Consider the following 26,008-nt stretch of genomic DNA (forward strand, 5'->3'; position numbering starts at 1 on the left):
AGATAAATACAGTCCTTTATACAACCCTAGCTATAAGGTCTATAATAAAGACTATGCTGTGCTTATCCTTAACTCTTTTACTCTCCTGGGAGCCGCTGTTCCTAACAGTTATTTTCCGACTATCTTTATAGAAGAAGATAGAGGGGCGAGATCTGTTGACAGTACCATTGATAGAGTGATTCCTGTAAGTGTTGATTCTGACGAGTTTACTGACTTTTCCCAGATTACCAGAAGAGTTAAAGATATCCGGCGAATGCTCCTCAAGGCTCTCGATTGTGATACAAACATTTCTCTTCATGACGGTAATAACCAGCAAATGGAGATACTGTTCAAATACCGTGGAGTAAACTGTGACAACACGGGAGAAAACAATACGAGCTCTACGACCGCTAGACCGTCTCTTATCGAAGTCTTTGCCATTGTGGAGAGCGACAAGCTTAAATGCGTTATCGAATGGTCGCCCGAAATGGCTCATCAAGAAAAATTACGTACCTGGGTTAAAGCTTGCGAGTCTACGATGCGAGAGTGTGCTCACGCTGATATACTAAAGCCTTTGACTTGCCTCAGCGATTACCCACTTCTTCCGTACGACTACAAGGTTCTAGATGGTTGCATTGAAAGAGTTTTGCCTCAGTGGAATCTTCAAGTCCTCGATGAGATCGAAGATATTTATCCTTGCTCACCCTGCCAAGAAGGCATGATTATCAGTCAGATTCGGCATCCCGACAGAAACCTTTACAATCACGAGACTACGTGGAGAGTGACTCCATCAGAGGGAAATTTTGTGGACGTCAGTCGGCTGGAAGCTGCCTGCCGCATCGTTATCCAGCGACACCAAATATTGCGGACCGTTTTCTGCGAGGCCGGGGGACAGCATGCACCATTTGTCCAAGTTGTCTTTAAAGATGCTGCTTCACTCAAGGTCCAGGTCTCCAAGTCAGATCTTCCAGCCAGCGATACTGCAATCCCAGCACCGAGGGTCGTTGATTCTACTATGTTTCCCTATCACCTGGCCATTTGCGGGTCTCCGGATGAAATCTCTTGCAAATTCGTCATCAACCACGCCTTGCTTGATGGTTCTTGCCTAAGAGTGCTGATACGTGAGCTGTCCCTTTTATATGACCAGATGAGCCTCCCAATAGCCCCCCTCTACAGTAACATCATTCATTACTTATTATCAAACCCATCCGACGACTCATATGCTTATTGGAGATCTCTATTGGATGGTGTAAGCTCATGTCATTTCCCAAGCCTAAATGAATGCGATGAATCCATCGCTGCTCCTGGAAGGCTCGACATTGCGATTCCAGACCGCCAGGTTGCAGCATTGCGAGGATTCTGTAGAGAACATGGCGTTACCATTGCCACCGTCATGAGCACCGTTTGGGCCTTGGTACTTCAGACATATATAGGAAACGATGCAGAAACAGTCTGCTTCGGTTACATGGCGTCTGGTCGAGACGTTCCGGTATCTGATGTTCATGACATGATGGGGCCTCTCCTAAACATGCTTGTCCAGAGAGTCGATATTCAGCCATCAATGACAATCTCATCTCTGGTTCGCAGTGTTTATGATGGAATCGTCGAAAATCTACCCCACCAGAATTGCTCGCTGGCAAAAATCCAAAGTGGTTTAGACCTTGGAGGACAAAGCCTATTCAACACATTGGTAAATGTACAAAAGGTCTCTTCAGCCTATGAGACCAGCGCATCTTCTGCTATCAATTGGGAGCTTATTAGAGAAGGCGGCCCGGCTGAGGTAAGATGAAACCCCACGCTATATTATTGGAAGCTTTAAGCTAATATGACGTTATAGTACGATGTTATTTTTGGTGTAGTGGACTCTGACCAGACTATCAAAGCCGACCTTCTCTTCTGGACCTCATGCATCTCTGAAGAGCAGGCTGTGGATCTCCGGGAAACCTTGTTGCAGATTCTAGCATCTCTCTTGGAAAGCTCTAGCAAATCAACAATCAACGAGGTCAATGCATTTGCGGAAAGCCACGGTCGTCAGCTCCATACATGGAACTCACACAATCCCCATATCGTCGAGTCTTGTTTACATCAACTGTTCGAAGCGCAAGCCGTCATTCATCCAGATGATGCAGCAATTAGCACTACAGGAGTAGAAGGAAATTGGATCTACGCCCAGCTAAACGATGTTTCAACAAGACTCGCTGCCTATCTCCAGTCCTGTGGAGTGGAAATCGGCATGGCTTTGCCATTCTGCTTTGATAGGTCACCATGGACTGTTGCTAGCATGCTTGCCATTCTCAAATCTGGAGGTGCCTGCGTTGCTCTGGATCCCTCTTATCCGATTCAACGACTGAAAGACATCATCGGAATAACGAGCGCTAGGATAATTATTTGTGAAGAAAAGTACACTGAGTTATTCGAAAGTCTACCAGAAATAATGGTGATCTCAGTCAATCAAGAGTTCTGGGATTGTGTCCCAGATGTCGTGAGTTACAGTTCGTCGGTCACGCCGAATGATCCAGCATTCGTCAACTTCACTTCTGGAAGTACCGGAGTGCCAAAAGGGAATATTCTGGAGCATAAGTCAATTGCCTCTGCTCTTTGGCATCACCGCGCCATAGACCCGTTAGGAAGACAGGCGCGGGGCCTGCATTTTGCATCTTACACGTTCGACATGAGCTTCGCCGAGATTCTTTTGATCTTTGCTCCGGAGGCTGCCTTTGCATACCTACTGAATATGAGCGCTTGAATTGCTTAGCAGCTACAATCAACAAACTCGATGTGAATTGGGCTTATCTTACACCTACTGTTGCAAGTCTTCTTGACCCATTAGAGGTCCCTAGTTTGAAGACCATTTGCCTCGGTGGAGAGCCGGTGCTTGATACCTTGGTGGCGAAATGGAGAAACAAGGCTAGACTAATCGCGACATATGGGCCTTCTGAATGTTCAATCGCCATCTCTCGCTCCGAGGTTCGAGGTTTCGGCAACGGACAGCTCGGTCCTGCCTCGGGTGGCCTTCTCTGGATCGTTAATCCAACGGATCATGATAAACTGGTGCCCATTGGAGCCCCTGGTGAGTTACTCATCGAGGGACCACTTGTAGGCAGAGATTATCTCAACGCAACCTTAGCTAAATCTGCTTTCATTGTGGATCCAGCTTGGGCGAAAGACTTCCCGGTGTCTGGCATCCAAGAAACTGGACGACGTATGTATAAGACCGGAGACATCGTCCGGTTTAACAAAGATGGATCAATGATCATGCTGGGTAGGAAAGCCGAAGATGGCCAGGCAAAAATTCATGGCCAGAGGGTGGATCTAGGGGAAGTGAGTCATCACATAACTGCCAGCAATATCTTCAAACATGCGATATGTTTCGTGGCGAAGAAAGGCCCATGTGCCAATAGGCTGACGGCAATTGTTTCTTCCATGGATCTGGCAGACGCTATATTGGGATCTACCGACCAGACTTTGACTATACAAAACGGCCCAGAGGCGAGAGCGAGCATCTTGGATCTTCGTCGTTGGCTTGAGGATCGTGTCCCAAGTTACATGATGCCACGATCATGGATTTTGCTGGAAACAGTTCCCGTTACGCTCAATGGCAAATTGAACCGCCGCATTCTCTTCCAATGGCTTGAATCTATGGATAGTGAGGCTTACGAGAGCATACTAAAGCTGAACAATGACGATGAAACACATTCATTGGGCTCATCAGATGCTCTTAGCCCAATGGAGGAGAGCCTGGTCAAAGCGTGGAGCCACGTCCTTAATATTCCAGATGAACAAATTAGTCTCAACCAGAGCTTTTTCAGCCTTGGAGGCGATTCCATTGCTGCAATTAAGCTATCTTCCCGATTGCTCAACGAAAATATCCAAATATCTATGCACGATATATTGCAGTATCGTACCCTATCTGAGATCGCCAAGAGGGCAACGATGATCAGCTCGACTTCCAGTGGCGTTCAGGTACAAGACAATTTGCCTGAAACACCATTCCCACTGCTATCACGACGTTTGTCGCACCCACAGTTCGAGAAATTATTGGCCAAAATTACATCTACTCTTAAAGATGTTGGCACCGACATGGAGAATATCGAGGACATTTACCCCTGCTCACCGATGCAAGAAGGTATCTTATTTAGCCGCGCTAGGCAAGATGGTCTATACGATTTGATCAATGATTTCAAGGTTGTTTCCTGCAGGAGTACTGAACCTGTCAATCTGGAGCGATTTCGCCATGCCATTGACTTGGTCGTGGCGCAACATCAGTCTCTTCGTTCCTTCTTTGTCGAAGGCGACGATGTAACCCCATACGTGCAAGTAGTTAAGAAAACGGTAGAGGCTCCCGTTACTTGTATCAGTTCCTACAATTCACAGGAGCCTTTCAAACAGTTGATTGTGGATCCTATTCCGCTGCAGCACCTTGGGTATCGGTTCATTCTCTGTCAGGTCTCACCCACGAGAGATGTTTACGGCAGACTTGAGATAAACCATGCCTTGATTGATGGGCAATCCATGAAAACACTCATCACGGACATTCTTCTTGCATATGATGAACTACTGCCCCTCTCTCACACCCCGCCACTTTACGGAGACTTCATCAGCTACCTCCAACAGCTCCCGACAGAGAAGTCGCTGGAATACTGGACTTCTGTTGTGCGAGGCCTTGAACCATGCATCTTGCCATCGCTCAACACACTGCAAGATGGGCAAAATGTGTGCAATGCCATCGATGAGATATTGGGTTCACATCTCACAGAACTGATCTTCCAATTCTGTAGGAACTATGACACTACGATTGCCACCGTCATGAGCGCTGTTTGGGCATTGGTGTTGCGGGCATATGTGGGAATGGATACAGTTTGCTTTGGTTTACTGACATCTGGACGCGCAATTCCGGTGCCACATGCAGAAGCTATCATTGGACCCCTTATTACTATGATGGTCTCGCGAGTCGATCTGAAGAGAGAAATGCCAATTCTTGATATGATTCGCAGTATACACGATGGCTTTCTAAGTGGGTTGGAGCACCAGCATACCTCGCTCTCCACGATACAACAAGCTTTTGATGGGGGTAGGCAACGCGGGAAGATGTTTAATACAGTGGTGAATGTACTCAAAGGGGGTGTTGCGGCGGTAGAAGAGTCGCCGTCCAGCATCAAGCTCGAGGTCATGGACGCCCGTGGCCCAACTGAAGTAAGTCTCTCTCATATTCTCACACTAGATCCTTGTATGCTTACAAAAGTCCTTTAAATCACAGTATGATGCTCCATTAGATGTTGTACACACAGATGCAAATATCTCCTTGAGTTTCAGCTATTGGACAAGCTGTCTGTCAAATGAGCAGGCTCAGCTCATGCAGCAAACTTTTCTACATGTTCTTGAAGGCCTCGTCCAGGGAGCCTCTGGTAAAGTGGGCGACCTGGATATACTTGGTGAAGCTCATAGGTCTCATATTATGCAATGGGCAAGTGAAATGCCTCCGACGAGTTACTCTTGTGTCCACGAGCACGTGGAAAAACGAGTTGAGATGCATCCTGATGTAGACGCTATCGTCACATCGGATTTACAAATCAAGTACCAGGAACTGGAGAGTCTCTCCTCTCTTCTAGCGGCCCATCTCGCCTTCTTGGGTGTCGGACCTGAGGTAATGGTGCCTTTCTTCTTCGAAAAATCGCCCTGGACCATTGTGGTGATGTACGCCATCTTGAAAGCGGGCGGTTCTTGCGTGGCCCTCAGTCCAGATTTTCCTGACTCGAGACTAACCCATATGATCGAGGCTACTAATGCAACGCTTGCTATTTGTGACTCAAAGTTTGTAGAGAGGCTCAAAGCATTGATTCCATTAATCTTGCCGATCGACGCGTCGGTCTCTACGGTCAGTGTCATGATGAATCACTTGGAAACACTTCCCACCAAAACTCCGTCCCGGGCAAAGCCATACCACCCAGCTATTATCGCATTCACCTCGGGCTCCACTGGCACACCCAAAGGTATCATCCTGACTCATGCCTCAATGAGCACCAGTATATACGCACATGGGCCTTTGGTTCAGATTTCAGAATCTAGCCGTGTTCTCCAATTCTCTTCATATACTTTTGATGCCAGTTTGGAAGAAATATTCACCACCCTCGCATTTGGAGGTACAATTTGCGTTCCAACCGAGTACGAGAGAATGAATGAGCTACCAGTCTTTATCAAAACTCACCGGGTCAATTTTGCTTCATTGACACCTACTGTGGCATCGTTACTAAACCCAGAAGAACTCCCGTTGAAAACGGTCGATATTGCTGGAGAGGTGGTCCCCCAAACACTAGCCAGCAAATGGGCGGCGCACACGAACCTGGTGGTTACGTATGGGCCCGCCGAGTGCTCGATCATCAGCTCTGGAATGCTTGTTGACCCGAGCCATGTTCAAAATGGTACTCTTGGGAAGCCTGCGGGTACCTTGATGTGGATAGTTGATGCCAATGACCACAACAAGCTGGTTCCCATTGGTTGCGCTGGCGAGATTCTCATCGAAGGACCCTTTCTGGCGCGCGGATATCTCAACAGAGACCAAACAGAGAAATCTTTCATATTTGACCCTTCTTGGACACTAAAGTGTCCTATCAAAGGCGCAGGAAACCGGCGTCGAATGTATAAAACAGGTGACTTGGCCCGATATGAACCCGACGGATCCATCATTTACCTCGGACGAATGGATTCCCAAGTCAAGATCCATGGGCAACGAGTCGACCTGGGCAAGGTTGAGACGACTTTATCAAGTCATGGAGTGAGCCAGTCAATTGCAATGGTTCCCAAAGCTGGACATTTTGCGAAGAAGTTGGCTGTTGTATTCTCACTAAGCAACGCCTCCTCGGAGCCTGGTCATATTCTCGACCCCGTGACGGATGACCATACTGCATCTTACGTGTCGGAGTTGCGAAAAGCTCTACAAGTTGCTATATCAGGATACATGTTGCCTCGCGTATGGGTTCCAGTTGAAGCCCTCCCTCTAAATCCAAACGGAAAACTTGATCGTCGTATGACGCGGCAGTGGCTGGAGATGTTGGACGAGGAAGTTTGTGAGCGTATTCTTGCTCTTGGAAACAGTCTAAAGCAGGCATTAGTGCTTTCAGATATCGAGAAACTCCTAGTCTCTGTGTGGTCTGAAGCTTTAGGCCTTCCCAAAAGCATGATCGATGTGGATTAGCCCTTCTTCAGCCTTGGTGGAGACAGTGTCTCTGCTATACGGGTGGCATCACAACTCAGATCTCAGGGAATACATCTAGCTGTTCACGATATTTTCCGCCATCGCACCGTGTCAGCACTTGCGGATGTTGTCAGGAGTGGTAATCCGGACTTGGAGGGAACCATCGGCAAAGCCGAGCCATTTCCTCTGACTCCATCACAGCTCATGCAACTTAGAAACTACGCTGAGAACATAAGCACGGTTACCCAAAATTTCATCTTAAAACTCAGAAGACGGGTAAATTTCGATAAAATGAAAGCTGCTTTCAAGGCGCTTAGTGAACGGCATCCTATGTTGACCGCGCGCTTCGAGCACGATGCGAGTGGTGCATGGTTACAAAGGTTGGTGGATATGCCATCCAACCCCATGGATTTCAGCCATTTGAAAGTGACATCACTGGTAGAGGCACAGTCGCTATTTGTCTGCATGCGGACTTATTTGGATGTTGTAAAAGGCCCCCTCATGGCTGCACGCTTAGTGGACGTTGAACCATTAAATACCGAAAGAAGTCAATTACTGAACTTGATTATCCATCCTGTCATCGCAGACCATCAATCATTGTTGGTCTTGCTGAATGATCTACAAACCCTGTTGCAGCATGGCTCCCTTGGCCCCAAGCCAGCTTCATTCCAAGCTTGGGTTCTTGGACAGTTCAATGACTCCCAGCGACGGCCTTCCGATAATACTCATTTTGCATCGTCACGCACAATCCAGACTGATTTCAGTGGGTATTGGGGTTTGAAACATCAATCCAATACTTTCAGTGGCGTCAAATCCTCTGACATAATAATTGATGCTGACACAACGTCCCTCCTTCTCGGAAAAGCAAACGGGCCACTAAGGACAGAAACTGTTGAAATATTGTTGGCTGCTCTCTGTGGCTCTTTCGCAGATGTGTTTACTGACCGCTCTCCACCGAAGGTGTTCTGTGCAAGAAGCGATCGAGATACCGCGGCTGGTGATAATAACATCTCTAGCACTGTTGGGTGTTTTACAACCATATCAACTATATACGCAGAGGATCATATGGCAGCGTCTTCTAGCATCGATCTTGAAACACGCACAGTAAATACTCTGAGATCGGTCAAAGATCAGCGCCGCTTCGTTCATTCTGGCTTCACGGGGCTTGAGGAGATGGAGATTTTATTAACTTATACTGAAAACACATACCTTGAAACGCCTTTATTTCAACAAATACCCACGGATAAATGTTACGATATCATTCAACACCAGACAAGACAATCTTTCATTGAGGTATCTGCAGAAGTCATCCATGGACAATTAAATGTCAACTTCTTTTACCACAAGGATTTGTTACACCAAAAGGCAATTATTTCTTGGATCCAAACATTCAAGGATTTGCTTAGTTCTTCTGCCTCTATTTTGACGCAAATCAAACCTATACCTACACTATCAGACTTCCCTCTTCTAGCCATCAAAGACTATGCTTCCCTCGACAGTTTGTTTGAACGCTGCAGGTCGCAGATGCAGATCCCAGATATCTCTGCTGTCGAGTCTATCCATCGCTGTTCGCCAATGCAAGAAGGAATTTTGCTAAGCACTTTGCGATCGACTAATATTTACGATGGACAAGAATTCTGGAGGGTGCTCCCAAAATCCTCCAGTGAGAGTATAGACATGTCCAAGCTTGAAGCAGCCTGCAAAAGCGTCATTGGTCGCCACGATATACTCAGAACTCATTTTGTTGAAGTTCATCATGGACGTGCAGCCTTCCTTCAAGTTACTCTCAGAGAAGTCAATCCTCCAGTACGTCTAACAACTTTTAACGATTTGGATGACTTGATGCATCAACCATTGCCGCAACTGCATGATGCATCCATTCTCCCGTACTTTTTCACGTTATGCAAATTAGCAACTGGTGATATTTATTTGCGTCTCGATATCAGTCATGCGATCTCTGATGGCGTGTCAACTGGAATTTTGATGCGCGATCTCCTTTTGGCCTACGATGGCAGACTCTCGCCAACGGGGCCTTCTTACAAGAACTACATGTCCCACCTGGAATCTCAGTCTGCAGAACAAAAGCTTCAGTTTTGGAAAGACAATCTTAAAGACGCAACACCATACCTTTTCCCTCTACTGAACGAGTCAAGAGTTGGAAATCCACCTGTGCACCAGAGCACAAGTGTGCAGCTTTCTACTCAGCAGAAGGATCAAGTGCGCGAGTTCTGCAAATTGCACAATACGACATTAGCAAACTTTATGTCGGCAATTTGGGCAATGGTTCTCCCATGTTTTTCTGATGCCTCTTCTGATACGGCTACTTTTGGTTATCTGGCATTAGGCCGAGATATTCCACTCTCCGGGGTGGATGATATTTTAGGTCCGATGATAACCATGCTGATCCGCAGTGTCAACGTTAATCCTGAAACAACTGTTTTACAACTTATTGAGGATATGCAACAGGATTTCATTAAAAGCTGGCCTCATCAACATTGCTCGCTTGGCGAAATTCACCACGCTTTGGGACTTAACGGCACCCCACTGTTCAATACGATTGTCAACCTAGGCAACGCAGGTGGCTTCAGGAAAACCGAGAACGTGCCAAGTGGTATCCTTTTTGTGCCCGAAAACGTTCAGAGCCGCAGCGAGGTAAGTTCAAATTTTCTCTTTGGTATCGAAAGCAAATTACAAAATTTCTCCTGCTACCTTTGATCCCCTTCCATTAAGACATTTCTTTTTTGAGCCAAAAAGCATCGCTAGCTGAAGCTTACCTCTTCATAGTATGATATCGCCTTCAACATTTTGGATTCTGATGAAGGTTTCTGGTTAACTCTTAGTTACTGGGATCGCTGCCTTTCCGAGGCTCACGCTACCGTCCTTTCGCACACTATCCAGGCAGCTATTTCTTCCGTTCTTGAAAAGCCGGAACAACGCATTTCTGACGTGGCTTTGGTGGACAACTTCCACATGCAACTGATGCAGTCTTGGAATGCAGACATACCCGAACCAATATTAGATTGCATCCATTATGCCTTTGAGAGACAGGTGAAGTTGCAGCCGGAAGCCCCTGCCATCTGCTCCAGCGATCCCAAGATATCGATCTCGTATGAACAGCTAGACTATATGGCCAACAAACTAGCGCACTCTCTGCGAGATATTGGGGTAGGACCTGAGTCTCTAGTACCATTCTGTATGGACAAATCCCCATGGACACCGGTGGCCATGATCGCGATCCTCAAAGCTGGTGGTGCCTGCGTTGCCCTTAATCCAGGTCAGCCGATTCAAAGACTTGAGGGTATTATCAACGCCTCAAACACCGATGTGGTCCTAGTAGCGCCACAGCACAAAGATCTTCTCGCTGGCATCGTCCCTCATATCGTTCTTGTTGGGGAAGAATCTCTAAAGAGCCTTCAACTTTCCACCCAGGCATTTCAACCCATGTCTACAGCTTCTCAAGAAAACCACACTAACCCAGCTTTTGTTATCTTCACTTCTGGAAGCACGGGAACCCCCAAGGGCATTGTGGTTGAACATGGTGCATTTTGCTCTAGTGCGCGATCCCACGCCCCGATTTTAGGCCTACATAGTGGTACACGAGTCTTGCAATTTGCATCTTACACATATGACCTGAGCATTGCCGAGACGTTTACCACTCTGATGGTGGGCGGCTGCATCTGCGTACCTTCTGAGTATGACAGACTGAATCGACTTGCTGCAGCTATTAATGGAATGGAAGTCGAGTGGATGTTCCTTACCCCAACCGTGGCGGCTTTGTTGCAGCCCGAACAAGTGCCCACAGTGAGAACTCTTGTTCTTGGGGGAGAGCATGCAACTCAAAACAACTTCTCATCCTGGGGCGGCCGGCCAGGGATATGCCTCATCAACAGTTACGGCCCGGCGGAGTGCTCCATTTGGACAAATGCCAACGTTGGTGTCAAACCGACGTCAGATATTTCCAACCTGGGACGCCGACTTGGCTGCTCGCTATGGGTTGTAGACCCCCGAAACCACCATCGCCTATTCCCAATGTATGCTCGAGGTGAGCTGGTCATTGGTGGTCCAACTTTGGCAAGAGGCTATCTTCATGACCCGGTCAAGACAGATGCAGCATTCATTCAACCGCCAGCCTGGTTCAGCGAGCACAGCGATAGAGAGAGACGATTTTACAAGTCGGGCGATCTTGTATATTATACTCTGGATGGATCTCTATCTATCCAGGGTCGTAAAGATACCCAAGTCAAAGTTCACGGACACCGAATTGAACTTGATGATATTAATCATAATATGGCCCGGATTCCGTTAATCGAGCACGCCATGACGCAATTGCCACGTACAGGGCCACTAGAAGGTCGTCTTGTGGCAGTAGCATCACTCAAAGAAGACAGACCTCTAGCCAGCTCCCCTCAGCAAACCCTCAAGATCATTAGTGACTCGAATCACATGAAGCATGCCGCCACAAAACTTGGACAGATCAGATCCGAACTAGAAAAACAACTACCTAAGCATATGCTCCCGACTGTGTGGGTTATTGTTCAGAAGATGCCGTTGCTCTCCTCCGGAAAGCTAGACAAACGTACTGTTAATGCCTGGTTGGATGCGATGGACGAAGAGGCATACGCTCAAATAAAGGCAATGTTAACTTCAGATACGGCACCAATGTTGGCACAACCTGAAAACGATACCGAGAGCCTTTTGCAGAAGGTCTGGTCTGAGGTATTGAAGTGTGAATCCTCAACCATTGGGATGACTGTCAGTTTCCTTGGCTTGGGTGGTGATTCTATTTTGGCTATGCGGGCTATATCTACCGCGCGCGCTGCTGGCATCAACATTTTTGTTCAGGATATTTTTAGGCTGAAGACGATCCGTAAGCTAGCCGAGCATGCCAGCATAGCGGGAACAGTCGACCAGCCCATCGCGACGCCTGGATGTTTTACTCTCCTGCCAACCAAGGGACCACAACAGCTTACCCGACTTATCAACGATTGCGTATCAATTTTGCATCTTGATGGAACTGGTGTTGGTATCGAAGATATCTTTCCCTGCTCTCCCATGCAAGAGGGTATCTTAATCAGTCAGGCCAGATCACCGGATCGCTACCATGTGCGAGCACTGTTCGAGGTTTTAGTTCAGCCAACTGAATTGGTTGACGTAGAGAGACTAGAGCAAGCTTGGATCAAAGTAGCTCAGCGTCACCAGGCATTGCGATCCGTATTTTTAGAGGAAGCTTTGGGTGGAGAGGGTATGCTTTAAGTTGTCTTGGACAAAGTCACCGTCCCAGTTCTCAAATTGGAATGCCAAAGGCTCGAAGAATTTTCCGAATCCATTGAGGTGAACCAATATGCCAAGGATGGTCCCCCATACCGGTTTTCCATCTGCAAGCTTCCCTCTGGAGTGGTATATTGCCACTTGTCTATGACTCATGCCCTGGATGATGGTTCTTCCATGCGCGTACTGCTCCGGGATGTGTGCCTTGCGTACGATGATCTACTCCCAAGGGGAGATCCGCCACTCTACAGCAATTTCATATCTTATATTCAGCGACAGCCAAAAGACGCAGGTCTAAAGTTTTGGCAATCATATCTCAACGGGGCTACGCCCACTCACTTCCCGGTGCTCAAGAAACCTGTGTTAGCCGATGCTAGCGAGGATGGCATTGTTGAGCGATGGATCGAAGGAGATAAGACAAGCTCTCTACTTCGACTTTGTGAAGAGCACGAAATTACGATTGCGGATGTGTTCAAGACGATTTGGGCCATAGTTCTGCGCTCGTTTGTCGGCACTGATTCAGTGTGTTTTGGATATCTTGCTTCAGGTCGTGATGCTCCTATCTCCGACGTACATAATATTATGGGACCTCTTATCAATATGCTGATATTCCACACCCATATTGATGAAACTAAGTCTCTCTTAGAACTTTGCAAAGAAGCAAACGACTCGTATCTCGAGGCACTACCACATCAACATTGTTCGCTCAAAGAGATTCTACACGCGGTCCGGGGACCTGGACAATCTGCTGCTCTTTTCAATACAGTTGTGAATGTGCAGAAGGGAGTAACCGCATTCTTTGTCGATGAGCAGGATTCAACAGCTCATCGAACTATCGATCTTCGTAGTCGTATCTTTCATGACCCAACCGAGGTATGTCTTCCTGATTCATCTGTTACCTGCCGTTGGCAACTGAGCATCGTAAATAGCGTGCTAACAAAAGCGGGTGCGAATATAGTATGAGCTGAGCATCGATGTGCAAAATTTTGAGAGTTCGATTGTCATTCTGATGAATTATTGGACATCTCTACTATCAGTGGAACAAGCCAATCGGCTTGCGGACCTTGTTGTCGCTGTTGTTGAAAGGCTTGTAGACGATCCGATACGAACTGTCGGCGAACTTGAACTCCGCACCAGCGGTGACGCGGCTTTACTGTCTAGCTGGAACCATGCACCACTAGTGGAAGAGGGCCGGTGTCTTCATGAAGTTATCGAGGAGCAAGTTGCTTCTAAACCCGATGCGGTTGCTATTGTCTCCGACGAAGGCTCTCTTACCTTTCATCAGCTCGATGGCATGGCTAACAGACTTGCCCATCATCTGGTTCAATTAGGTGCAGGCCCTGAGGTAATTATCCCGTGCTGTTTTGAGAAGTCAATTTGGGCCATTGTTGCCATGCTAGGTGTGCTGAAAGCCGGTGCTGCCTGCGCCGCTCTTGATCCGGCCCATCCTTTAGAGCGCCTGCAAACAATCTTAAAGGATACTCAAGCACCATTTATTCTTTCATCTTCTTCTCAAACTGCTCTTGCAGCACAAACAAATCTACAAGCGGTCGTAGTCACGGAGGAGACACTGAACAAGCTGTCTTTTTGCGCCTCTGCTCCAATCACTGATGTCAAACCCGACAACAAAGCATTTATCGTCTACACTTCTGGAAGTACTGGGACTCTAAAGGGTACTATACTTGAGCATCGCAACCTATACGCATCCTCTCGAGGGTTCGGCATGTTTGGCATGAACAGTGAATCCCGAGTGGCCCATTTCTCTTCCTATGCTTTTGATGTTAGTATCGGAGAGACGATTCTCGCGCTGACACACGGCGCTTGTGTGTGCATCATATCGGAAGAGGATGGACTTGGGGATCTAACATCAGCGCTGAACAGACTTCAAGCGACGTTTACACAGTTGACACCAACCGTGGTACGCACCTTAGAGCCGAGCGAACTGCCGTATATGAGAACGGTAGTGACGGCTGGTGAGCTTCTGACAAACGACATTATTAACAAATGGACCGACAAAGTTCAACTTTTCAATTCCTATGGGCCCTGTGAGTGCGCGATCAATTCAACCGGGACCGATTTGCTCAAGGCGGATGCCCGAGGCGCTGTGATTGGAAAACCTCTGCAGTCGAGGCTTTGGATAGTGGATCCCGAAAACGATCAACTACTCGTTCCTCCAGGGGCAGTAGGTGAATTGGTGGTTAATGGCCCAATTGTGGGACGCGGTTATCTAAATAACCCCGATAGAACTAAGGCTGCATTCATGGATATGCCACGATGGGCCAACGCCTCCGTACCCGTTGGTCGATTCTATAAGACTGGAGACTTGGCTCGCTGGACATCTGACGGCAACATATACTACCTAGGACGCAAGGATGTCCAAGTCAAAATTCATGGTCAGAGGATTGAGTTAGGGGAGGTAGAGTATCGCATTGCAGAGAAAGCAGGATGCACATTCAAGGCTGTCGTGGCAGCCGTCCCAGGCGGCGGCAGGCTGAAACAGCGATTAGTAGCCCTCTTTTCTGTTGGTGATTAGACACTATATCAAGGAGGGGGAATATCCGTTATCGACGATGTCGACCTTAAATCGAGGTTGTTGGCAGAGTTTGCCGATATTACTGAATCGGTAAAGAAGAGTTTGCCGCGGCATATGGTTCCCAGTCTGTGGATACCAGTCCACAATGTGCCCAAACTGCCTTCTGGAAAGACCAATCGTCGCTTCATTAGTCAATGGCTTGAGGAGATGAGCCAAGAGCTGCACACGGAATTGACTACATCTTCGCAGCCGAGAATTGTTCCTCCAAATTCCGACATGGAAGCAATGCTCCAGAGGATCTGGGGAGATATCCTTCATCTCGACTCGAAGAGCATCAGTACAGACCAGAGTTTCTTCTCACTTGCTGGCGACTCTGTATTGGCTATGCAGCTCATGGCTCACTGCCGTGCTGAGGGTGTGATTGTGAAGGTGCGGGATATCTTCCAGTACACAACTATTGCATCCCTGGCCCCTCGTTTTACTCGTGAAATGGGCGAATTGTATGGCGTATCAGGTGAACATATGCCGCAGAAAACTATCATTGAAGCTGAGCAAGGGGACCTAGATTTAGATGACGTGTCAAACATTGAAGCCGTCTACCCTTCTTCACCGATGCAGCGCAGTATTCTAACAATACAGGAAACACAAAGGAATGCGTGGTTTGCAAGCTTCATAGTAGAAGCCGAATTGCCCACTCAACATAGACCGACTCAATTGGAAGACCTCACCATGAGTTGGCAAATGGTTGTCAATCGGCACTCTATAGTTCGCACTGCATTCAGAACTGGGAAACACACTGATCGGTACTACCAAATCAAGCTGAAGAAGTTCTCAGCTCCCGTTTCCTACATTACGGATGCTTCATCTGCTGATCACACATCTATTTTCAACGTCTCACCTAATATCCCCGAATTTGGATTACCGCCACATCACCTGGTTCTCGCAGAGGCCACATCGGCAAAACGTGTCTTCATTCAGCTACAGATTAGTCACGCCCTGTATGACGCCGTGGGTATATCAGTATTATGGCATGATTTCCAGGTCGCATACTCTAGCGTCCGGGGAGGTGGTGTTGCTCTGGACAGCATGCCTGTTTTCCCTTACCAAAATTTCATATCCTACATTGACAATCTGCCCAAGCCAAGTGCTCTCAACTTCTGGAAGAATCACTTGGACGGCTTTTCACCATGCTTCTTTCCATCTCTATCCTATGAAAGGTCGGACCAAGCCGCTGGTGCGGCAGGGCCGTCATCTGTGCCAACTCCTCTTCTTTATGGGTCATTCAATAGCATTGCGATCCCTATCAATAGGATTGATAAGATTCGCGCATTTTGCAAAGAGCAAGCTGCTACGACTGCCAACCTATTTCAGACTGCATGGGCTCTCGTACTTCGTCAATTTACCAAGTCAGACGACGTAAGTTTCGGATTTATGCTCTCTGGACGCGATGCTCCCCTACCCGAAGTCGATACCATCTTGGGTCCTCTCATAAACCTCCTGCCTTGTACAGTTAAAGCTAGTGACCACAAGACTCTTCGGTCCATGTTACGGGACTTACAATCCAACTACGCCGAAACACTGATTGTAAGTTGCTCTCCAGCCATTTCTGCTCAGATAGACGAAGGAGAAAAGAATTTGGATACTAACCCGTGGAAAAGAACCAAAATTGCTCCCTGGAAGAGATCCGCATCGCCCTTGGGGTTGAAGGGCCATTGTACAACACATTTCTTAATATGCAGCGAGTGACAAGACAATCGCCTTGCTCGCAGAGCAGTATCCAATTCAAAGAAATTGATGCGTTTATGGCAGATGAAGTAGGTCACCGTTTGAATTCAAGAATTCGTGCAATAGCTAACCCTCTTGTAGTATGCTATCTCCGTTTACGTATCGGATGTTGGTGATGATGTATTTATGGAATTGTCGTACTGGACGTCGATCCTCAGCGACGAAGATGCGAAGATGATTGGCCAGGCTTTACTTAAAGCACTAGATCTTCTATTCGATGCTAAAGCAACGGATGTTATGTTGAGTCTGACATTATAAGACAAGGAATATTTGTTTCAGACAAGGATACTCCGTAAATAGATATTAAAACATCAGTTAAGACTAAATCCCTTGCCGTAAGAAATATATACCAAAAGCATTTCCCGTCGATACTAAATTATAAGTTTCGAGTGCACATATTAAATACAATTCAAAGCAAAACTGCTGTTGGGACTAATCACCATGCGACAGCACTCTAGGTGTGTAATGATCAGTCATATCAGTCATATCTTTCAGCCAAACAGGGCAAAAAATTAGACCAATAATATTAATTGTAGCGATTATTGCGACGGAACAGGCCGTAATCGCTGTTCCGATGATTGACCGAATCGTAACAAGGAACTACTCCGTAGATGCTCGCTGAAAGCGAATTGAATTAGGCGAACTTTCGCTAGTGCTACCTATACTTGGATCGCATTGCATACCCCCTCAGGAACACTAGCAAGACTAGCCACACTATTGATCAGTTAGCGCTGCTACTAGGTACTCAACCCTTTGGCACTTCTGCTGAATATCTATATCAAATACGTATGATGCTGGGTCTGTGGACCATCAATACTATATGATATGCCGCCAATGTAACGGCCGCCTCTCTAGCTTCTGGAACTGCTTACCTATGCTGATATTCTACGTGGTGGCCAAAGGGGTTGCAACTAAATCGCCTATTTCATAGTAGGTTATATGCGCACAGCAATGTCTCGGTGGATGCCGTAGTCTCGCTCATGGAAGGGAGAGCCTGGTATTACTTGCAAAAAGGCTTCCATTTAGATACCACAGACGCATTTGACTAAATTATGATACTCAAAACACTACATGAAATAGTGGCATACACATTGCAGGGTATATATCGCTTGGTGACATTGCGTACCCTTTTTGCCGACTGCAAATATATAATACCCATAGCTACATCCAGGTCTTCAAACCTTTACATCCATGGCTGCTTTAAACTGTACATTATGTCTTCTCAAACCTTTTCTATGTTGTTCCTGATAACTTTCTCTGTCAGTCTCACCCAGAATGATTCTGGAGTGGTTGCTCTCGCGAACTTACTAAAGTTTGCCATACATACGTTAAGAGAGTGATCCTGTAGGGTAATGCTTTGAAACTACTGTATTTATATTTTCTATTTTGATTGCGCTTGTCCTATCTTCTTAGATTCGCCTTGCCAATCCACGATCATGACTTGTACCTGTACTAATGAAAAACTGCAAAATGACGTGATTATCTCCTTAATCAGTCGCTGCTCGATCAAGTAATTGCTTAGTATGTGCCCACATATTCTTCCTCTATAAGTTATACTAACTTGTCGAGGTGACAAAGAACGTCACTAACACGAGCTGAGCCAGGAACACGTAAGTATCTCCAAACGTTTTCCGAATGCTATTCGCTGTGCTTATTGTTATGTGCTTTGCTTACAGGATTGGGCCAATCTCAGTCAAGGCACTAACAACTGGTTTACGCCTGGCTACCCATATCAGCGAAGTGCCAAACACGATCCTCATCGCCGAAGCTTAGGGTTAGTGGTGTGGGTCGTCATATTTGGACGCTGATTTTTGATCAAATTAACAATTTTGGCAAGTCCTTCTTTGTGATAGAGTAACTCTACACGTTTCAGATGGTATCGTGGAAATTGGAGTTGCTCTTCTTTTAGATTCGCATCTTCCCTACTTCTCTAGTAGGACACCTTCTCTTCGGGACAATTATGTTCACCACCGCATATGGTGCTGCCTTTTGTCCTTGTGATTGATCTACTATGTAACCCAATTTATAACATTGAACAAAGTGGGATAACGAACAAACAGGCTCGTACTAAAACGTCAACACCACTGCGTGGTATAATGCGGCCATTAGCATCGCTCTCGATTTCTGGATGCTGGCCATTCTGCTGTAGCAATTTTTTTTTTTTTTTTTTTTTTTTAAAAAAAAGATGCTTCCAGTTAGAATGGAGACTCAAGATTGGCGTAGGTGTAATATTCCGCGTTCGCGCTTGGTATGTGTTTCTGTCCTTCCCCTTGAGAAGTGTGCTAATTCTCTTCAGCGTTAATATTATTGTCAGCATCCTGTGACTCAAATCACTTATTAGTTTTGGTAGCAATTCAAAGAATCCTGCCTAGGATTTATTTGGTATCGGCTTGTGGTCTACATTAGAGATCAATGTGGGCATAATCTGCACATGCATGCCTTCTCTCCGACTCCCTCTTATCTAGCATTTTCGCCGTCTCTTCAGCGCAACACAGCAGGGCTACATTCAATAATCCAGCGGTGATACACATCGAAGCCTACCTAGGGAAATACCTTTCCTAAAACTCTTACATCTCGCAAGCTCAGCAAGGGTACCCCTCTGAAAGGGTCAGAAATGGTATCCCACGCAAACAGTTGTATACAGTTGAGTTTAGTGATAATGACGAGATAAATCTAGTGCAATTAAGATCAGGCTATGGAGGGCGCTAGGAGTGAGAGATCGGATATGTCGTGAGTATATGTCGGGGCTATAGGGTGTTTTATTTCGATGTTCAATAAATCGTCTTTGAACACATCTATGAGCTGCCAGTATTATATAGTTTTGGGGAATACAAAAGAAATATTGTACTGTCTTGGCGTCGTATCTTATCTGGCAATTTTTTACCCCTTTTCCCCAACTAAGATAGCTGATGTAGTATTATTTGCTTCTTCCCATGAACAGAAATCCAATTTTGAACTTTGTTACATACTAATATTGTGTCTGTACTCATCCCCTATTTTTCTCATTAAATTTTAGGTTCAATAGAGAAGAATTTAGTTAGAAATACAACTTAAGTACCTCAATCCATCGATTGGCACAAGTTTTCCATGGGTAGCTCTCGTATTAACCCGCAGCTTGAAAATGTCACTGTGTTTATCGACCTGCTTTTCAATTTATGAATTCCATGCGTGATAATAACGAAAGTGTTGGAATTAACAACTTAAAAAATTAAGAAAAAGCGTTGGAAAAGTAAAAATAAGGTCAGTGCTACCATTGGGATCATTAGTTGGGTTCAATCAATACATGCAGTCTTTACTCCGTAGTGCAGGCTTAGTCTCGAGTGTAAGGCTGGAATCAAATTACCAGCATCCAAGGCGGATGTGATTTTCAGGGGTTTGCAGATCTGAGGCTAAGCTAGGGTTTGATTCTTCACTGCCAGCAGTTTGTTATTAGCCTTAGGGACGGAATCGGCAACAAGGGAAGTGGCATATCGATAATTGATGATGAGTGGATTCTATTATTAAGAATATAGCGGCAAGCAATCTGGCGCTCTTTCATCCGTGATTAACCGTAACTAGGCGGCTATGCAAAACGATCTAAACGCCACCATTTACATAACACAGCGACAGGATTTTCAGCCACTTCGGCAACATTATTGATTCCTGTGGAAATTCTTTTCGTATCTTCTGCAAAAATCCTGATGGGTGTGGCTCAGGATTCTGGTAAAATATCTAATTAGCCGAGGCGTGTTTATTCTTAGCTGCACGATAAGCGATCCAGCAGCTAAGAAGCTGAACTCCTTTGAACCCGCTGAGATTGGGCGGAAATGGGTGGTTGGCCGAGGCAGGATGGGAGAATGCTTCCAAAATTTCGTAGTGGCTGCACTAGCGCCGCCTAACTACGTTTCATGTATGTCTGTTAGTATACCCAACGCACATACTTTTTCAGAGTCAGTCACACTAACGGTTTGCCCCTTGCAGGTGATTGATGAAATTAACGAAGAATACTAGTATAAACTAGGCCATTATGAGGAGGATGCCAACGGTTTGGTGTCTAAATCTGGTACTCTATCCGAAGCTTGCCTCATACAGCACGAATTTCTTCAAGCGGGGATTTAAAGAGTTTGAAGTAGGTAGTGCCTGGATTGAAGCTGCTTCAGAATGGGCCGCCCTGAATTTATCTTTTACATCGACATAGATTGATAGATCTGCTTTTATTGACACGATTAACCATCCGTCTGCTATAATTATTATCAACATTTAACTACACAATGCCTGAAAATCGTGGCCCACAGGTGCTAGGGGTTGTTATTTCATTTTATATCTTGAGTGTAATAACAATCAGCCTTCGGTTTTATACTCATGGCGTCATCCTCAAGCATTTTTTTGCCGAGGATTATATCTGCCTAGCTACATTGGTAAGAGTTACCGTTGCAATTATTATTACAGAAGAACCAAGCTGCTAAAGCCGCATTACTCACAGGTGCTTTATACTGCTTATACGGTCGCCGGTATTCTCATAGTCAGATGGGGACTTGGCCAGCACAATGTGGATGTCCCCCCAGAGTGGGGACCGGTAGCGATAATGTATCGATGGATAATTTCTTGGCTCTACATTATTATATCGCTGCTCACAAAATGGATTGTCGGCTTATTTCTCTTGCGTATCTGTCCGCGCAAGCGCTGGCGACAAATTACGATTTGGTCCCTCCTAAGTCTCGTTACCGTTTTCAGCACGATATATTTCTTTATCGACATCTGGAGCTGTCAGCCAATAGACTACTTATGGAAGAGTTATTCTAAGAATCCACCTAAGGATGGGACTTGCAATTCGGCAGACTATGTGTCGATTTTCACATATATTTCCGCTTTTCTGAATATCATCGCAGATTTCGTTTTACCGATTTTACCTGCGACTCTAGTTTGGAAAGCCCAAATCGCGCGCCGTGAGAAAGTATCAATCATTGTCCTACTCTGTTTAGGTTCTATGTTAGTCTTGGCCCATATATTACTATTAGCATAGGTGGTTTCCCACTGGGAGAAGACAACCCTACTAACCTGTCATAGAGCCTCTATCGCCACTATTGTTCGAATTCCTTACGCCAAAGGCATGATAGAAAACCCAGATTATCTCTGGACAACCACAAACCTAGGCATTTGGAGTACGCTGGAGATCGGCACTGCTCTAACTGCCTCATCGCTTGCAACTCTCAAGCCGCTGATGAAGCGAATACGCTTCTTTAGTAACTTTTCCGACCTAAGTGGTTTAGGATCAGCAGATCCAGCTCTTCCCGGAGATTTGGCGGCGTCAAGGCAGGTTTCTTCACGTGTTGGAACTTCTGGCCACAGCAATAATCAAGCAGTGGTTTCTGGTGATGTAAGAGAGGAAGAGCAATGGAGAGACAGATGGGACCAGAAAGACTCAATGGATGTGGAATTAACTGCTATGACTAGACAAGCATCTAGCGCCCATCAGAGTCAGGATACTGATGTCGAATTGGGCAATGTGGGTGCTTGTGAAATTAACAAGACATCCTGGCTTAGAGGTTAATCTCTCAATAATTGTATCGCTGTTGTACTCTCTCTTTATATATCCAGATTAGCACTTACGCGAGGCAAGGGACCTTCACGTAATACATATGAAAGTTATTCCCTTATCTTGCAATCTATAAATATGTATATTCACAAGCCCGTATCTATACTTGCACTCCCTTAAACAAAATCAAAATCCCAATTATATACAAAGCCAAAAACTGAATGTCTACAGATTTACTTTTACTTCCAGAATTTTGAACTGCTTCCGTTGAGACGTAGTTGTATGCCATAGTCGCAACAAAAGCTGCCAAAACATCGTCCAAGTCCGATTGAGCAACTGCATCAGTGTAGCTCTTTGCGCGCCATGTGGCATCCAACGGGTCAGCAAGAATCAGGTCCGATTCGTTGTAGCCCAGTCCTTGAATGGCTGTGATGTTAAACGCATCCATCATCGCATGATCTTCGTGAATGGCGTTGTGGCAGTGGAACATGTACAGGCCCTCAAACGGGGCAAAGGTGACTGCTATCGTAACCGTTTCTTTCGGGCCAAGCACAGCGACATCCTTGAGGGCTGCTTTCTCATAAGACTCAACTGTGTTACGGCCGTTTGAGCGAGACATGATCTGGAAATCTACCATGTGGATGTGAATCTGCAATTAATCGTTAGTACATCAGTATGTGATGCCGTATTTATGTAACATACCGGGTGGCTCCAATAAGAGTTGTGGTTCTCCAGTACCCATATCTCCGTGGCTCCTCTTTGAGGCGCTGCAAGAACTCTGTTCTTGACATCGGTAAACGGTACACCATTTATCACCCACTCGTCATTTCTATTTCTTATTAGCGATGGCCAGTTTAACAGAGTATACAAACTCACTGCTTATCGAAGTTGAATGTACGATGAATAAAGGTACCAGGTGATGGAGAGTCTCTTGAGACTAAGGATGACGGGGGCGAGTTGTTGTTAATGTTGGAAGAAACCGCAGATGCTACATTGAATTGCATCACGAGATCAGTCTCTTGGAAGTCAATCGAATCGAAAACATTTCGTTCGTTCATGAGAGTTAAATTGCGATCTTCATAACCTGAGAAGTCAATGATAACTTCCCACCTCTCTGCCATGGCAACAGTCAACGTGGTGGTTGTTACCGTGGCATTCATGAATCCAGAGTCTGATGCAACGACTTGAAGTGGCAGTACTTTTCCGCTGCTATTATCCAATATGCTAAGGACAAAGGTCCGGCTGAGAGCTGTGTTTAAAATTCGAAATCGGTATTTTCTAGGCTCAACCGATAGGAACGGCCAGGGTTGTCCGTTCACTTCGATAATATCACCATACAGGCTGCTAGTCTCGCCAGCGACTGATGTAAGATTACCAGCAGAAGTATATTGTTTTGAATTGAGCGCTAGGGGAATGTCATATTGGTCTTGAGGGAGGCCAAGTTGGGTCTCCACCTCGGCATCTTCGATAATGTAAAAGCCCGCCAAACCACTGAATAAGTTGACAGACGTAATCATACTTGCATGGTCTTTTCATTGTTAGCATTAGATAGCTGGATTGGGTGAAAAGGGGTATGCACCATGGTACCAAAGAGTTCTAGCAGTATTTGAGTTTGGAAAGTAGTAGTCTTTGTACTGGCCCGGTTGAATCAAATCCTCGGCCCAACCATCCCAAACTGCGCGAGTGTTTGATCCATGGAGGTGCAGAACAGCTGGTTGATCTACCGTGCCGATTGGTATTAGATTTGACCCAAGGTAACCCGAAGAGCGCTACGTTACCATTATGATTTACAACACGTATCACACTTTGAACTCCGCGTTGTATCCTAAATGTTGGCCCTGGAGACATTCCATTATATCCTAGAAGGCTAGTTTTGCCAAGATTTGGATATATCTGGGCCTGGAATGATGTGATATTGAGTTGGAAAAAATCGATGGTTACGTTGTTCGTGGAATTATTATACGAGCTATTCAACATAATTAGTTCAATCAAAAATTCAGGGAGCGATATAACTAAATCCCCCGTGGAAAGAAGATACAGGTTAACAAGACGTACCGAAGTGGCTTTATAACTGGGGGTATAGGGAGAGGAAATTGGAAAACGTAGTTATATGGAGGTGATACTCGTGAAGATGAGTCTGACGTGATACCTGATGATAATTCGTGTCCTGATCCTAGTTCGGCAAAAGTAACACTCAACAATTGAAGGAAAAGAGAGAAAATAAAAGGCTTGGTCATTTTGAGGTTGTCTGAAGGGCTGTTTAGCAATACATATCCGGGCGTGGCAGCGGTGTCGTGGGTGAGAGCAGATATTTAAGCAACAATGCCATAATTAAAGTAGTACAAATGAATTGAAAGAGCAATTAGAATCTACTTTTATACTGTAGAAATATAGTAGAGAACTGCCAATTGGGAATATTATGGCGCGTCGACTACGTAAGCTACCGGCCCTAGACGGGTGTGGACTCGGCCGAGTGGATGGTAGTATAAAAATGGCAAATTTCTTTCCCGCCTAGGAATTAGGCGTGTAAAAGAGTATTGGAATTATATCTATGTTCACCCCTTGAATCAGGCACCTGGGTTATTTCACACACAAGATTAGCAAGATCCATATTTAAATATACTGCTTAAACCCCTTTACAAGTAGAGTTATCTCACTTATTATTGCCGAAGTATGATACCCTTTCTATTCATATGCCTTGTTCAATATAATAGCAAATCCTAACCCTATATGCGTATTTTATTATGTTATAATAACATGTCAATATTATATCAAATGCACAATAATAGCTAGTCATCATTGTGTTACACTATTCACTGGTTGTTTTAATATTCATTTTGATGTAGTTACGCAAGTCTACGGGCCGTTATATCGGTACATGCTATCTAGCTTACTGCATTTGACAGTGCAGGGAGCATCGCCCACTACCTGAAAGCCGAAACACAGGGAGGCTAGCGAAAGACGGTGTTAGCAACCTGTAACAACAATACACTTGGCCAGTCGCTACTTACTGGGCTATTTCAAATCTCTTTCTCACTGCTTAGCCAGTTCAAGGCTAAAGAAACAGCAAATAGCATGCAGTGCGGAGGGAATAACCAGTGTATCCCTAATCGATAGCCCCATATTGGAAGCGGCAGATCTTCACAATTGTAGTGACGGACGACAAATCCACATATCGCGAACAAGATTGATAATAAATAGAGTTTTGCAGACATTTCAGAATATAGTATCCCAAACTACCTGCTCGTGGGTTGGATTGGCGGTTGTGTACCTAGTAGGCAGAGTTGTAACGATTTTTATTGGACTGAAGAAATCCAGTAAAGCTTCATTATCGAAGGATATATTGTGTATATATATACGTTACGCATATAGTATTGTTATAGCTGTGTAAGAAAATTCATGGCATCATCGCAATCCGCTAGAGCGCTGGGCTGTAAGAGCCTACCGTAAGAGACCGGCTGTTAACGGGTTGTATACTCGGCCGACATCATCAAGAGTGCCGTGGTTGGCTGTAGCGCAGGATTATTTGCGATAGCCCAATAATTCCATGTTTCCTGATGTCACTTTGTTTGAAAAAGCATCTTCTTACGAAACAGATTCCAAATACTTTGGTCTTTATATTATATATGAATCGAAACAGAAAGAAGAGATGCCACGCGTCCACAAGTCGAAGAGATCGCACCTGTTGGGCTGGGGAACCCAATGTCAGGCTACAAATCAAGCTAGCAGTTCACCC

General features: G+C 45.6%; 4 protein-coding genes across 4 annotated transcripts; 3 read left to right on the forward strand and 1 right to left on the reverse strand.

The window, feature by feature from the left end:
- Positions 1 to 466: 466 nt before the first annotated feature.
- TRIVIDRAFT_70819 (non-ribosomal peptide synthetase) lies at positions 467 to 17,015 on the forward strand (the record flags this gene model as incomplete). The annotated part of the gene is made up of 12 exons (XM_014100526.1): positions 467 to 1,759; positions 1,817 to 2,522; positions 2,738 to 3,049; positions 3,134 to 5,172; positions 5,237 to 7,120; positions 7,172 to 9,823; positions 9,956 to 12,413; positions 12,453 to 13,312; positions 13,398 to 14,855; positions 14,973 to 16,556; positions 16,631 to 16,786; positions 16,839 to 17,015. The coding sequence occupies 12 exons, from the start codon at positions 467 to 469 to the stop codon at positions 17,013 to 17,015; spliced, it is 15,579 nt and encodes a 5,192-aa protein (XP_013956001.1).
- A 1,813-nt stretch (positions 17,016 to 18,828) lies between these two features.
- Positions 18,829 to 19,222, forward strand: TRIVIDRAFT_129304 (uncharacterized protein; the record flags this gene model as incomplete). Its single annotated transcript, XM_014100527.2, has 3 exons — positions 18,829 to 18,902; positions 18,943 to 19,066; positions 19,130 to 19,222. Coding segments are annotated over 3 exons (291 nt in total), but the record flags the coding sequence as incomplete, so codon positions are not given.
- Positions 19,223 to 21,007: 1,785 nt separating this feature from the next.
- On the forward strand, positions 21,008 to 22,287 carry TRIVIDRAFT_53253 (uncharacterized protein; the record flags this gene model as incomplete). Its single annotated transcript, XM_014100544.1, has 3 exons — positions 21,008 to 21,160; positions 21,220 to 21,725; positions 21,804 to 22,287. 3 exons carry the CDS (start codon positions 21,008 to 21,010, stop codon positions 22,285 to 22,287), a joined length of 1,143 nt encoding a protein of 380 aa, XP_013956019.1.
- Positions 22,288 to 22,382: 95 nt separating this feature from the next.
- Positions 22,383 to 24,249, reverse strand: TRIVIDRAFT_191897 (uncharacterized protein; the record flags this gene model as incomplete). The annotated part of the gene is made up of 6 exons (XM_014100528.1): positions 22,383 to 22,402; positions 22,516 to 22,921; positions 22,975 to 23,101; positions 23,149 to 23,800; positions 23,852 to 23,992; positions 24,051 to 24,249. 6 exons carry the CDS (start codon positions 24,247 to 24,249, stop codon positions 22,383 to 22,385), a joined length of 1,545 nt encoding a protein of 514 aa, XP_013956003.1.
- Positions 24,250 to 26,008: the final 1,759 nt, after the last annotated feature.

The sequence above is a fragment of the Trichoderma virens genome, assembly GCF_000170995.1.
Source record: "Trichoderma virens Gv29-8 chromosome Unknown TRIVIscaffold_61, whole genome shotgun sequence".
In the NCBI taxonomy this organism is placed as follows: domain Eukaryota; kingdom Fungi; phylum Ascomycota; class Sordariomycetes; order Hypocreales; family Hypocreaceae; genus Trichoderma; species Trichoderma virens.